This window comes from Impatiens glandulifera, chromosome 6 (genome assembly GCF_907164915.1).
Source record: "Impatiens glandulifera chromosome 6, dImpGla2.1, whole genome shotgun sequence".
NCBI lineage: Eukaryota > Viridiplantae > Streptophyta > Magnoliopsida > Ericales > Balsaminaceae > Impatiens > Impatiens glandulifera.
In genome coordinates, this window is record NC_061867.1 from 3,632,324 (window position 1) to 3,647,656 (window position 15,333).

The window sequence follows — 15,333 nt, forward strand, 5'->3', positions numbered from 1 at the left end:
ATCTTATTATCGTAAATTTAAAATCGTAAAAGTTTACTTATTTAAGAGTTACTAAAAATCAGGCTTGTTAATCTTATGTAAAATCTAATATTTTAAGAGTTAACTCGAGATTTTAATAATCTTAATTTAGACATTTAAAATAAACAAATCAAATATAAACCTAAACCTAATGAAATCCGTATCTAGATTTTAGATGATATATAGAGTCAAAATAGAGTGTTTAAGAGAAATCTTTATACATTTTACAAACTCATAAAATTTAGAATTTTTAATTTTAAAAAACATTAGCTATATATTATTAATATTTATATATAATTAAATATTTTATACATTATTTTAAAATCTTATATATTTCAATATAAAATAATTAAAAAATAATAATAAGTAAATAATACTACTATACAAAAATATATTTATAAAATTAATTATATTAATTTATTTATGTGAATAAATAATAATTTTTTTTTAATTTATAAATATAAATTTATTTTTTTTAATTTAAAATAGTATTAAATTGTAAAATCGAAATTATTTATAAACTCGTAAAATTTTAAAATCTTATTATTATAAATTTAAAATCGTACTATTTTAACTGAATTTGTAAAAATCATATTTATAAGAATAAAATCAAGTTTTCTTTTAAGTTTCAAAATCATTCTATCAATTGACATTGTAATGCCAGAAAATCACCTTTTGCTCAAAATCAGTCCAATTAACATCTGAAAATGATTTTTATAAAATATAACGTAACTTAATGTCCAAAGTCTGTCTAAAAATAATCTTTTAAGTTGAAAAGTATAAAACATCCAAAATCATTTAAGATCTTAACATTTTAAATAATATATTTATCTGTAAAAAAAAATAGTTATAAAAGTTGAACGGCCTTCAAATATCATTATAAATCAAGTCAAGTCTGCCAATAATATTTATATCCTTCACAAAGCAACAAGAATATACATTTTGGGATGAACAGATAGATAGATAGATATGCATGAAATACAATTAAATGTGCAAATTAGAAAATGAGATGAAATAACTTTATTATAAAGAAGTTTCCCCCACTTTCTTTCTTTCTTTCTTTCTTTCTTTCTTTCTTTCTTTCTAGAAGCAGAAGATGAAGATCCCTGATGAAGACTTTTCCTCCTGATGCAAAAGATTAGGTTACATTATATTGGATGGATCGTTTTTAAAATAAAATAAATAAAAAAGATGTAGTTGTTTGACTAAATACGTACCAAATTTGCTTATGATGATGATGATGGGGGCCACACACTATGCTCTGCTATGCTCTCCCTCTTCCTTTTCCTTTTCCAATTCAATATCTACAGAGAAGTAGATAGGACCAAGTCTTGCTCGAAGGGAACGTAGGAGTGCCTTAAAATCGTCCTCTTCTTCTGAAGACACCAACTTAGGACAACCCCTGATTTCCAAACTCTGTAGTGAATTGAGGTTTCCAAATTCCTCAACTGATATCATCAACTCCCAACAATTACGAATATACAATTCCTTGAGAGAGTGGATGAGATCTCTTGTTCTTTCTGCTTGAAGATGATGATGATGCTTTTGTTGCTTCTCGCAGCCATTAGTACTCTCTTCTTCCATTATCATTCCCGAATCAAACAAACGCCTTAACTTGCTGCACCTCCAAATACGCAGAGTTTGAAGAGATTGGAAAGTTGAGCGTACTCCTCCTCCTCCTCTTAATTGTATCTCATCATCATCAAACATTAATACCATATAACCAGCTCCAAATAAAACTCTTTTATTCATATTCCTAAGAGTGAGACGAGCGAGAGCACTAAGATTTGAGATGCTATATAACAACTCATCCGAACATTCACCTGAAACACATACATCTTTGAGTGCTTTCAGATGCGGTACTGGCAAGGCCCCTAGCTTTGGGCAATTAGATATCCCCAACTTGCATAGATTAGAGAATGCTTCGTTACTAGGAATAGTAGTAGGAGATACCAATTCCCTCAAATTATTCATCTCAATAATAATTAGTATCTCTAATAAAGGGAATAGTACTATCATCATTTCACTATCATCGCTGCTGCTACTACCAATAGAAGGAGATGACTTTCCCACCCATTTAGGGGGATTCACACCTTTGTAACCACTCATTATCAATGTCTTCAGCCTCGCAGTTGAAACCCCTAGAGCTTTACATATTTTCTCATGTCCATCAGCATCACGATTATAACCCCAATCCAACTCCAAGTTAGTGATATTCGACTTTTTAGCCATACTTATCCCTCTTGCAATAGATGCATCACTAACTCTTCCAAGGTTCTCAATTATCAAGGATCCTCCAATATCCAATTCTTTTAATTCGTCTAGTTGGCAGCAATCTATTTCTTCGCCTATCACAAACAAGCTTAACGTCTTGAGATGTTTCAATTGCCCCATCCCTCTGGGCATATATTTTAATCTAACACAACCATCCAAATAAAGATGCCTCAGGTTAACAAGGTTCCTCATATTTTTAGGCAAACTTTCAAGCATATAACATTTAATGAGTTTCAGAGTCTGTAAGTGAAAGAGATCACATATACTATCAGGCAGTGTTGTTATCTCACTATTAGAAATGTCTAAAAATCTAAGATGTTTTAGACGACTCACATAACTCAAATCTTGATATTGCATACAGTGTCTTACTTCAAGGACACGTAAAGACAAGAAATATTCCTTCAAGTCACTCAAAATCTCCTTCGTGACATTTCCACACTCGTCATAGAGAAACATTGATTGCAACCCTCCAATTTTCTTAAGAGAACAAATTGATGTATTGACTGATGTTTGGTCTAACTGATCAACCATTAATGTTACATGACGAATTTCACGTTCTAAACCATCACTTGATTTCTTAGCATTCATCGTATAACATTCATCTTTCATAACAGATTGCGAAAGATCGTGCATAAGATCGTGCATCATACATGTTATACATGTTGTATAAACTGTACCATCCCAATATGTGTTCTCTTTTTCATCTTGAAAAAAGGATCTCCAACATAACTCCTTCCAAATTCTATTCCCAACATCTTCAACTTCTTGATTTGTAACTGGAGCAATTAAACCATGAGCTATCCACAATTTGATTAATCTCTCCTTTTCAATTTTAGTATCCTTGGGAAATATAGCACAAAACGCAAAGCATCTTCTCAATTGATAAGATAGGTCATAGTAACTCAACCTTAGTATAGGCATGAGATCTTCTTCATTTTCGGATATCTCCCATATCTCACTGTCTCTTATTCTATGCCATTCTTTTTCGTCGTCACAAAACCCCAGATGACTTCCCAATGTTTTGGCAACTAAAGGAACACCATTGCATCTTCTAGTTATTTGTTTACCAATATTAACGAAGTTTGGATCTTTTGATTTTCCAGACTCAAATGCACGTTCTTTGAATAGTAGCCAACAATCATCGTAAGAGAGTGCCGGTAACTCAAAATCTGGAATAGTTTTCATGATTTCCGCCACTCTTCTTTTACGTGTCGTGGTAAGGACAAACGAACCATTTGCTCCACAGTCTAATACAGATCTCAACTGATCCCATGCACAAACGTTTTCATTCCAAACATCATCCAATACAATCAAATATATTTTCCCTCTCAATTTATTTTGAATCGAGTCCTTCAATATCTCCAAGGAACTTTCATTATTTGCTCCTATGATGGCTTTGATGACCAACTTAATATCAAATTCATCAGAAACACAAACCCATATTTTGGTATCAAAATGCTTAGAAACCTCCTCGTCGTTGAAGACCATTTGGGCAAAGGTTGTTTTACCAAGACCCCCAATCCCAACAATGGGCAGAACAGATAATTGTTCTGTAGCAACACCAACATTAGATTTATTGAGTAGAATATCAATAATCTGTTTCTTCTCCTCATCTCTCCCATATACTTTACTACTAGAAAGAGACATGGTTTCACGCCAACTACTAGTAAACTTGTCTTCTTTTATTTTCGAGTCATGAATAGCCCGTTCATGCAATTGTAAATTTTTGCGCTCTAAATGAATCTTTTCTAATTTCTCTTGAACATCCTTAATTTTTTTACCAATTTTACGACGAGACCGAGTGTTGCTAAAAGGATGGGAGATACAGTTGGTTACCTTTTTCTTGGTTGAAGAGGAGGAGGGATTAAGCCTTTTGACTTGTAGACGAAGATCTTCAAAGGTGCACTCATCCATGATGTCTCGAACCTCGTATGCCATGCCTTTGAGCTTCCGCAACCAATCTTCGGTTTGTTTGTCCTTCTTCCACTCGTTCTTTATCTCAGCATCCTCAAGTGTGGCATTAATTGCAGATAGCGTGCCCAATAGCTTTTCAACCTCATCATCAAAACCATAAATCAACTTGAATTCATCCTTAATCAGAGGTACCAAATTTGAAATCAAACCACTGATCAGAGTTGCTAGATCAGCCATGGTGGTTAATTTCTCTCTCTCAAATGAAATCTGAGAATCGAAGTTCAAATAAATCAGATACAAAATGCAGCAACTCTTACTTGCCAAAGAAAATTAGATTGCTTATGAAATAATTAAAAAAATTATTATGTATAACTAAATTTAAAAAATCTAATGAAATAATTAAAGTGTTTCAGTCATATAATATATATATATTATTTACTTCAATCACTGAATTAAAAATTAAAATAATATATATAAATTTATCCCTGTGATTGAAGTTTGTTTAATTAAATTTGAATAAATATGTACAATTTTATTAAGGTATAAATATTAAAAAAAAAATTAGATTATAAATAAATTTGAGACTCTTATTTGAATTAAATGTTTATTTTTCCTAATAATGTGAAAAAATAGTTGTCAAAATCAATGTTTTTATATATAACTTTTATAAATATTAATGTATAATTTTCCTACTATGCAACCACATGCATGTGGACCAAGTTTAAAATTAAAGTTATTTTTGAAATTAATATAATATGAATGAATGGTGGAACATTTAAATAATATTTAGTTATTTACACGTTATAAATTCATCTTTATCCATCCATTTATCAAATTAAAGTTTTAATTTCCCAGGCAATAATTTATGTGTCAAAAAACAAGTATCCCCACTTGTCGTTCTTCATTTTTATTATATAAAATATTACTTTCTTTATATAAATTCATCATATTATATTTAATTAAAATTATTGTATTACACCACTTTGATTAAAGTAATAAAACAAATTCTCCTGATTTGATTATGCTTTTCTTTGAAATTGTGTAAAACAAATCATAAATAATATAATCTTTTCTAAATATTATCTTCTATATTTCCATTATCAATAAAGTTAAGAGTTTTCCGGAAACGACCAATAAATTATCACATGTCCAACAACCCTACGCATTCAAGTTATATTATTTTTAATAGATAAAATCATATTTTATTTATATAAATTAATAGATAATTTATTATCAATGTTTATGAATGTTCCATAATGGAAATTCATCTAAAAGAGAAAGATGGAATTGAAACATTTGAATAAGAAGTAAAGATAAAAATGTTTATTTATACTTATTTCTAATTTTCAATGCATCCACATGCATGTGGACCAAGCTATCAAAAAGATTTGTGTAGAAAAATTAAAAATAAACTTTTGAAATCCGAGACTAATAATAGACATATGAATAGTAAGATTTTAGATGATATTTGTATTCATAAATTATATCTTCATATTCTGATACAGCTTTCAATCCAAGTTATAAAAAAAAGTGGCTGTAGAAAAATTAAATTAGTACGAAAAAACTTTTGAAATCCGAGACTAATAATATAAATATGAATGGTAGGATTTTAGATGTTATTTACATTCATAAATTATATTTTCTTAAGCACTTTTTATCTTGATTTATTATCCTTTGTTGTCAAATTAAAATTTTGAATTGTACATTCAATAATTTATGTATAAAAATAAATGGAGTGTAACACTATTTTACTCATGTACTCATCCATTACATAATTAAATTGAGTAATCGAAATAATAAAATATTTTTTATTTTATTATTATATATTAATATCTTTTAAATATAAAAAATATCTTTATATCTTTAAAATTATCACCATCATTACATTTTTCTCTCTTATGGTTTAAAAAAAATTATATCCCAACCACTCATGGCTCTTAAATAAGTTTAACAAACTATTATTGAGTTAGAGCAGTTCAATCCATATTAGCAATCAAATTTAGTTTATTATCCCAAATTTTATAAAGCCCAAATTTGAATTTTATGGATAAATTAAATATTTTTCTAAGTTTATTATCTAACTCATTGTTTTACCAATAAAAAAATTAATTTATATATATGAAAATGAAGAAACTTTACTGATGTTAAATACTCATTAAATTAGAATATATATATTAGGCAGCCCAAACCTTTTTGAATATTGGACTCAATTAATTGTATATTTTTTTATTTTAAACTAATTTTTTATTTAAATTACATAGATTATTTAAAAAAAATTATATATAACTAGATAAAAAAAATCTTATAACATCTAAATTTATTAATTAATTTTTTTCAGTCATATAAAATAATATATAATATATTAAAATTTATTAAAGTTTTTGAAAATAATATATTCTAAATATTTAATTTATAAATTTAAGTAAATTCTCGAATTATTTAAAGATAATACATTATATTAAACATAAATAATTCTGTTATTATTAAAAGGTTATATTTCAATAATTTATTTTTTTTATTAAAAATTATTCTTATCCTAGTGATTGAAGTTTGTTTGATTTTATTTGAATAAATATGTACACTTTTATAAATTTATAAATATTAAAAACGTATTTTTAGATTATAAATAAATTTGAGACTCTTACTTTGGATAAAATATTTTTTTTTTCCTAATAATGTGTGAAAAAATATATGTCTAAATCAATGTTTCTATAATTTTTATAAATATTTATGTATAGTTTTCTACTATGCAATCACATGCATGTGGAACAATTTTAAAATAGTTTTGAAGTCATAGACTGATAATTGCAATATTAATTTTGGTAGGTTTGATTCAGCTTATACGCTAAACTTATTTATTTATTTTTATTCATAATATTATTTAATAATTAATATTATATATATAATGTTATATATTTATTAATTTAATTTTAAATATTAAAACATTATTTAAATTAAAAAAATAATATATATTTGAAAATAAATTATATTGATATACTAATTTATATAAATTTTTGTTAATATATAATTTTAAATATTAATAAATAACTTAAATTAAAGAATAATTTATATTAAAATAAATGATATGAATAAAGAAAATAATTTATTACTATTATATATATTTTTCACCATTCAACACTCCCTCTCTACCTTAATCTTTCATTTTCGGACTCTCTCACCTTTCTCGTATTATCAATCATTTGAGTCACGTTTAATTCATCTCAATTACTTTTAGATAATTAATTAGGGATAGTTTAATTTTTAAAACTATAAATATAAATAAAAAAAAATCAAGTATATTTATATTTCATATATTGTTTAATTATTTCATATATTAAGATACATATTATAAATAATAAATAAAAATAAATTTAAATGTATGTTTTTTTATTATTATAATTTTATATAAATATATAAAATTATTATAAATATATGAAATAAATGAGATAGAATAAATAAAATGATTTAGAAAGAGATTAAATACATGAGAAATGAATAAAGTAATTAGAAATAAAATGATTAGAAAGAGATTAAATAGATGAGAGAGAATAAATAAAGTAATTAGAAAGGAATGAAATAAATGAGAGAGAATGAATAAAAAAATATTTAAAAATGATGAGATAGAAAAATGTTGAGATTATAATCTTAAACAATGATGAAGGGTAGAGAGAAAATTGAGTTTAAACACAAAAATGTGTTTGATTATAATTATTTACGCAAAACACCCCTATACTTTTTATATACACGGTTTATAAACGCCGAATCAAACTAGGCCTATGTGTAAAAAAAAATAAGAATTCCCACCTTTAATATTAATCGGTTTTTTATTTTTATTATATAAAATATTACTTTCTATATATAAATTCATAATATTATATATATATATATTTATATAATTATGTTAAAAATATACCAATAATAGTTGAGTTTTTGTTGGAATAATGATTTTTAAATAATTTATGACTGAATTTTAAAAATATATGATATTTTAAGTAAAAAGACTTAAATATTATTAATATATAATAATAAAATAATTTTAAAAATAATAATAATTTGTTTGGAGAACATTATTGCTGTTTTGGATATTCAATTCCATTATATATATATATATATATATATATATATAAATTACATAAATCATTTAAAAAAGTATTATATATAACTAGATAAAATTTATTAATTAAAAAAAATCTTATAACATCTAAACTTATTAATTAAGTATTTCAGTCATGTAAAATAATATATATATATATATATATATATATATATATATATTAAAAATTAAAATAACATATAAAAATTTATTAAAGTTTTTGAAAATAATATATTTTAATTATTTATTTTTAAATTTAAATAAATTATAATGTATTATTTAAAGATAATACATTATATTAAACATAAATAATTTTACACTGATATACATACTCACGACATATTTTTAGATTATAAATAAATATAGTATTTAAACTATTATTATTTTCAATTAGATCCTTACCAATTTATTGTGGGTTAAAAAACCATTATGTAAGACAATTTTATTTTTTCACACTAAAAAAAAGTTAAAAGTTAATTGATATAATATAATAATTTTGTCATCCACAGTTCTTTTTATGTCATTTTGAAAATACTTTTTTTAATAGTTAGAAACGCGGATAATTTCATAAACGATTTTATCCATTGAAAATAAAACTAGTTTGCTTGGTTGACTAAAATAAAATAAAATTTTGACAATATATTATTCAATTTATTAACTAAATGAACCGCAATCGATCGTGAATATACAATTAATATAAATATTTTTCAACGTATTATTTATACAGTTAATTAACCTAAATAGTTTCAAATTTAATATGTATATATAGAAAACAATTTCGATAAAAAAGTTTATAATTGAAGCCATTGTGATCATTTTTAATGTTATTAGCTTTAAGTTTTAATAGTATTGTAAAAGGATATTTGTCCAAACCAATGTTTTATAACTTATGATATAAAATATTTATTTATAATCGATAAAGGTTTGGACAATAGAGTTATCACCTAATTTTTCTATAAAATTAGAAAAATAGTTTAGGTAATTAAACGCGTTTTATATGATCTATTTCAGTTCGGGACTTTATTACACTCAAAATTTTCCGTCCGTCAGAACGCCAATGGTCTCCACCGTATATTTTTGACCAATTTTATAATTTTATTGTTTAACAATTTTAAATTTTAGATAATTTAAACAATAATTATTAAAAATATTGAAATCTAATAATTAAAATCATGAAGATGTACCTGTTTGTGGATGTTTCTTCTTTCTTTCCTTTTCTTCCTTCCTTTCTTTCTCCTCCTTCGGTTTTTCTTTCTTCAGTTTCCTCTTCTCCTCTCCTCCTTTTATTCTCTTTTTTCTTCCATCTATTATTCCGTTCCTTCTTTCATTGACTTCTTTGTTCTTTATTTTTATTATTATATTAATTATTATACAGCCACGTCACATAATCAATTATGGAGATAGTTATTTTCCGAGAATAACGATTAACTCCCCGACTGATGCCACCAACTTTCCGAAACGTATCACAGAAAATATAATAATAACTTTATAAATGATACGTATCAGACGACCACGGTAACTGAAAATTCAACGACTTCTCTCAACCTAGATAATTCTTTAAAAGTTCGAGACTTCTCTCCAACTATATAATTCATTGAAAAATAATTAGGATAAATTATTTGTAAAATAAATTGGTTAGCCAAAATGGTTTGATTTTCTCATAAAATTAAATCTAAGAATTATGTGACTCATGAATTATTTTAATTTTTAATTAAATTGAAAGCGATCAGATGATGCATAATGGAGCGCAATTGACGGGTGGAAATAAAGATAAAAGAGACCATCACAATCATCAACAATAAAAATTGTATATTTTTAAATTATAAGGTGAGATCCATCTACCTATACTTTTGATGCATAATGGAGCGCAATTGACGGGTGAAAATAAAGATAAAAAAGACCATCACAATCATCAACAATAAAAATTGTATATTTTTAAATTATAAAGTGAGATCCATCTACCTATACTTTTGATATTTAATTGTTCATATCAAATCATAAGATTTTTGGATCATCAAGAATAATAAAAAAATGTAAATTTCATTCATGATTTGAATAACTTTCATTTTGAGACATAATTACATTTTGATATTTGTTGGAAAATTTTATAGGTGTCTAAAATGCCTAATAAGATCTCTTTTTTGGTTGGAGTATTATTCACAGTATTTTATTCATGATCTGAATAACTTTTATTTAGGACATTGTTATACTTGATTCAATAAAGTTAACCCGATTGATCTTTGTTGGGAAATTTGTGGGAATCTAAGATGCGTAATAATTTATTTATTTTGGTTGAAGTGTTATTCACGATAAAATTCTCACTAACGATAGATGTTTTAGAAAAATACATGATTATTGCGAGTCGTTAACGTATTACAAACATGTTGAAACGACTTTTCATCTTTTTATATTGTCACGTTTTTGTAAGTATATGAAGTCTTTTGTGGAATTTTACCAGAATATAATGGGTTATATCGGAGATCGTCAGTGATTTGGGATGCATTAATTGAGACGACTAATTTTATAGTGGACTATTTAATTGCAAAGAAATCAGATTACATTTAACCACCAAAAATAGACCGTTAAAGATTATTCACAATCTCATGATGAGGTTAGAGATTGATTTGGAAAACCTGTGAATTCACATAAAGATCTTGTTCCTTTTTTTAAAAAATTTAAGTCAATTAATTATTTTATTCTATTTTAATTTGTACTTAACTTTTTATTTTTATTTTTATGTTATACATAAACATTTTTTTATTAAATGGATTGTTTTCAAAATAAAAAATATATATATTTTTAAATTATAAAGTGAAGTACTCATACTTTTGATATTTATTCCTCATATAAAATTATAAGATTTTTGGATCATTAAGAATTATAATGTGAACTCCACTTACCTATATTTTGATATTTAATTTCTCATGTCAAGTCATAAGATTTTTATATCATCAAGAATAATAAAAAAATTGTATATTTTCAAATTATAAAGTGAAGTCTACTTACCTACAAGACATTTGGTTCATTAAGAATTATAAAGTGAACTTCACTTACCTATATTTAAACTTATCATATGATTTTGGATCATCAACAATAATAAAAAAATGTTAATTTTCAATCATAAGACATTTGCATCATTAAGAATTATAAAGTTAACTCCACTCACCTATACATAAACTTATCATATGATTTTGGATCAACAAGAATAATAAAAAATGTATATTTTTAAATTATAAAGTTGAACTCCACCGATCTATACTTTTGACAATTAATTACCTTTGTCATTAAGTACTAATTTTGAGTTGGTGTCTCGTGGTGAACTTTAATTAAAGCATATTATATGGAGTTATATCTCCTCTACCTTTTCATGATTATACCACTACAACCAAATTATACTGAAATCGGCTATGCATAAAGGACATTTTCCCCACAAAAAAGCGTTGCAGCAAAATCGATTTAGATTATGGCGACGCTTATTTATGCGTCGGTAAAATTTATTTAAGTGTCGCCAAATACTTTAATTTTTGAGATTTTTTTCTTTCTAAATTCAACCATTCAATCATTTTTTTAATCATTAAATACTCAATTAATCAGCTAAAATATTAATATATTTCTTTATTTATTTTTATAAAATTTAAATACAAAAATATCATAATAATTTAATTAATTAGAAACTCAAATAACTTACATTTTCATATATTAACACTTTTAGTAAAAACCCTCACACAACCAACAACCAACATCAAACAAACTCTAAGGGCATATTTCATAATAGTTTGATTACAATTTATTTATTTATTTATTTGGAAATGATTGTGGGTTGTTTGCACTTTTATTCCTTATTCTTTAAGGCTCAATTGCTATTTGGGACTCAAAATATTTGAATTTTCATATATATTATATATATATATATATATATATATATATAATAATTTAACTATCACAATTTTAATAATTTAATGTTTTTTCACAAACGAATAAACATATGTCTTATTACTTTAACATAGTATTGTTTTTTCTTAATTAAAAAAAATTTGTTCAAAATGTTTCTAAATATCATTTCAATTAAAAACATTAAAAATTAGTTAGAAAAAATGATGCATTAAAATAAGACTACAGACTTTTTATATTTGTGAAAAGTCTCAAATTTCTAAAATTTTAATAGTTCTAAGTGTTGTACACAATTCAAATTTTGAGTTTTAAATATCAATTCAGCATATTTTAATATCTTGATATGCGTGTTGTTTATATTTTAGCGGTAACAAAAAATGAATATTTCCAGACTCCCTGAAATCCTGAGTTTGAACCCGTCAGACGGTATATTTTGTGTATAGTTAAATAGTTAAATGTGTTTGCAGCTATATGCTTAACCCGTAATTTTATTTTTTTATATTTGCTTTTATAAATATTTATTTTTAGTTTTTCTAGTATGTTTGCATATATGTATATATATATGTGGACCACATAAATGCTTTTCTGAAAGCATTGCAGCAAAATGATTTAGGTTATGGTGACGCTTATTTATGCACAGGTAGACCTTTAATTTTTGAAAATTTTGTCTTTCTAAATTCAACAATTCAAACATTTTTTTCTTAATCATTAAATACCCAATTAATCAGCCAAAATATTAATATATTTTTATAAAATTTAAATACAAAAATATTATAATAATTTAACCCATTAAAAACTCAAATAACTTACATTTTCATCTATTAACACTTTTAGTAAAATCAATTAAAAACCCTCACACAGCCAACATAAAACAAACTCTAAGGGAAGATTTCATAATAGTTTGATTATAATTTATTTATTTATTTGGAAATGATTGTTTGTTGTTTACAATTTTATTCCTTATTCTTTAAGGATCAATTGCTATTTGAGACTCAAACTTTGATCTTTTTATGATATGGAGTTCGATATTTGAATTTTCACATATAGGAGTCTAATTATCACAATTTAAGTAATTTAAGGCTTTTTCACAAACGAATAAAAATCTTATTATTTTAACATACTGTATTGTCTTTTTCTTAATAAACAAAAAATACATTCAAAACGTCTTTAAATATCATTTCATTTAAAAACATGACAAAGTAATTAAAAAAATAATGTATTAATATAAGATTACAGGCATTTTGTGTATATATGAAAAACTTCAAATTTTTAAAAATTTAATAGTTCGAGTCTCATACACAATTCAAAGTTTGAGTTTTAAGAGTAGGGATAGATTTTGAAATGGTCTTAAAACTCTAAAGTGATTTTGCTTGCCAATTCATTCTAATTCAAAACTACATCTATTTTCTACTATGTACCCAAAAGGCAACCATTTCCTAAATTAATTTCCATTTTACAGTCCATTATATATATACATGTGCATGAATTCTACTTCACTTTACCCTCTCATATTTGAATTCGATCACCTCCCTCCTATGTACAAAAAAAAATGAAATCAATGAATAACAAATATGATAATATTCCTCACCAAACACATGCATACACATAAGCTTTCAAGTGCAAGATCCAAGTTCTATCATTTTCCTAAAATTGAACTTGTACCAAGTTAAAGAAGAAACTTAGACCATATGCTAGATGTCGGGGCTAAATATGATTAAAGACCTTCGCAGGGGAGGCTCCGATGAGACGATGGTAGCCGGTACTCGGTAGTGAAGGAGAAAATGACAAGGTTGGCAAAATACATGGTAATTGAAATTTAAACATTCTCCTAATTGTAAATGAAAAGCTGCTTATTATATATGGAGATGAATGAATGGTGTGATAGTTGGGGAAGAAATTTAAACATTTCAATCTCACCTTCTCCATTGGAGAACTGATAAGCTTCGATGTGAGTAATTTTTATATCATAATGATGTGATTATTATGTTAATGAATTTGTTAGGATTTGTATCTCCCAAATCCGATCTGCTTGAAAACAATCTGTAAAAACACAAGAAAGAATAACACAAGAACATACAGATTTATAGTGGTTCACTCAAATTGAGCTACATCCACTTTAGCCACCACCAAATTTACTATGAAGAAGAAGAAGGAATTCTCTCTAGAATTCTGTCTCCACAATGTAAACCCTTAATAATCACATATTTATAGGGTAAACATTCAGGTAATAAACCTAAATAACTTTGGTCAGGCCCAAGATCAAAACCAAAAAAAGAAAACTCAATAAACTCTAATTAACAATGTAGAGTTTATTATAAGTGTATGCTCCATAACTCAACAATCTCCCACTTGGAGACTAACTTCATCATCTCTCGATCGGTAGTGGCTTTCCATTCGGTGTCTTAACGAAGAAGACCAACTGAAGTTGCACACAACTTCAGTTTCTCATTTGTCAGAACTTTTGTCAACATATCAGCTGGATTCTCACTCCCGGTAATCTTCTCAAGAGCTAATACTCCATCTTCTAAAGCTGACCAGATGAAATGATAACGAACCTGTATATGCTTCGTCCTGCCATGATAAACAGGATTCTTTTCCAAATGAATGGCAATCTGACTGTCGCATCGCAACACACTTCCCTCATAGTCTTGACCCAATTCTCGCAAAAAGGGTTGTAACCACATCATTTCCTTAGCAGCTTCTGTCACAGCAACATACTCTGCCTCACAACTAGAAAGAGCAACAATCTTCTGTCATTTTGAAACCCAACTGATTGCAGTACCTCCCAGAGTATAAATGTACCATGTTGTACACTTCCTACTATCAACATCACCACCATTGTCAGCATCAACATATCCTTCCAAACCCATATTAGACTTTCGAAAACACAAAACGAGACCCGTACTTCCTCTTAAGTATCGTAGTATCCACTTTACTACTTCCCAATGTTGTCTACCCGGATTGCTCATTAATCTGCTAACAACTCCCACTGCATGTGCTATGTCTGGTCTTGTGCAAACCATCGCATACATAATACAACCAATGACAGAGGCATACGGAACAGTTGCCATGTAATTTTTCTCCTCCTCTGTTGAAGGCGACTGATCTTTAGATAGTCTGAAGTGACTAGCTAAGCGGGTAGT

At 26.2% G+C, this 15,333-nt stretch overlaps 1 protein-coding gene across 1 annotated transcript; it reads right to left on the reverse strand.

Moving 5' to 3' along the window:
• Positions 1–885: 885 nt before the first annotated feature.
• Positions 886–9,530, reverse strand: LOC124944009 (putative disease resistance protein RGA3). The gene is made up of 3 exons (XM_047484469.1): positions 9,484–9,530; positions 1,236–4,473; positions 886–1,143 (listed from the first exon to the last, which is right to left on the reverse strand). The coding sequence occupies exon 2, from the start codon at positions 4,441–4,443 to the stop codon at positions 1,273–1,275; it is 3,171 nt and encodes a 1,056-aa protein (XP_047340425.1). The 5' UTR covers positions 4,444–4,473; positions 9,484–9,530; the 3' UTR covers positions 886–1,143; positions 1,236–1,272.
• Between the last annotated feature and the right edge of the window lie 5,803 nt (positions 9,531–15,333).

Coding starts and splice junctions, on each gene's coding strand:
- LOC124944009 (XM_047484469.1), bottom strand. CDS start 4,443: ATGGCTGATCTAGCAACTCTGATCAGTGGTTTGATTTCAAATTTGGTA.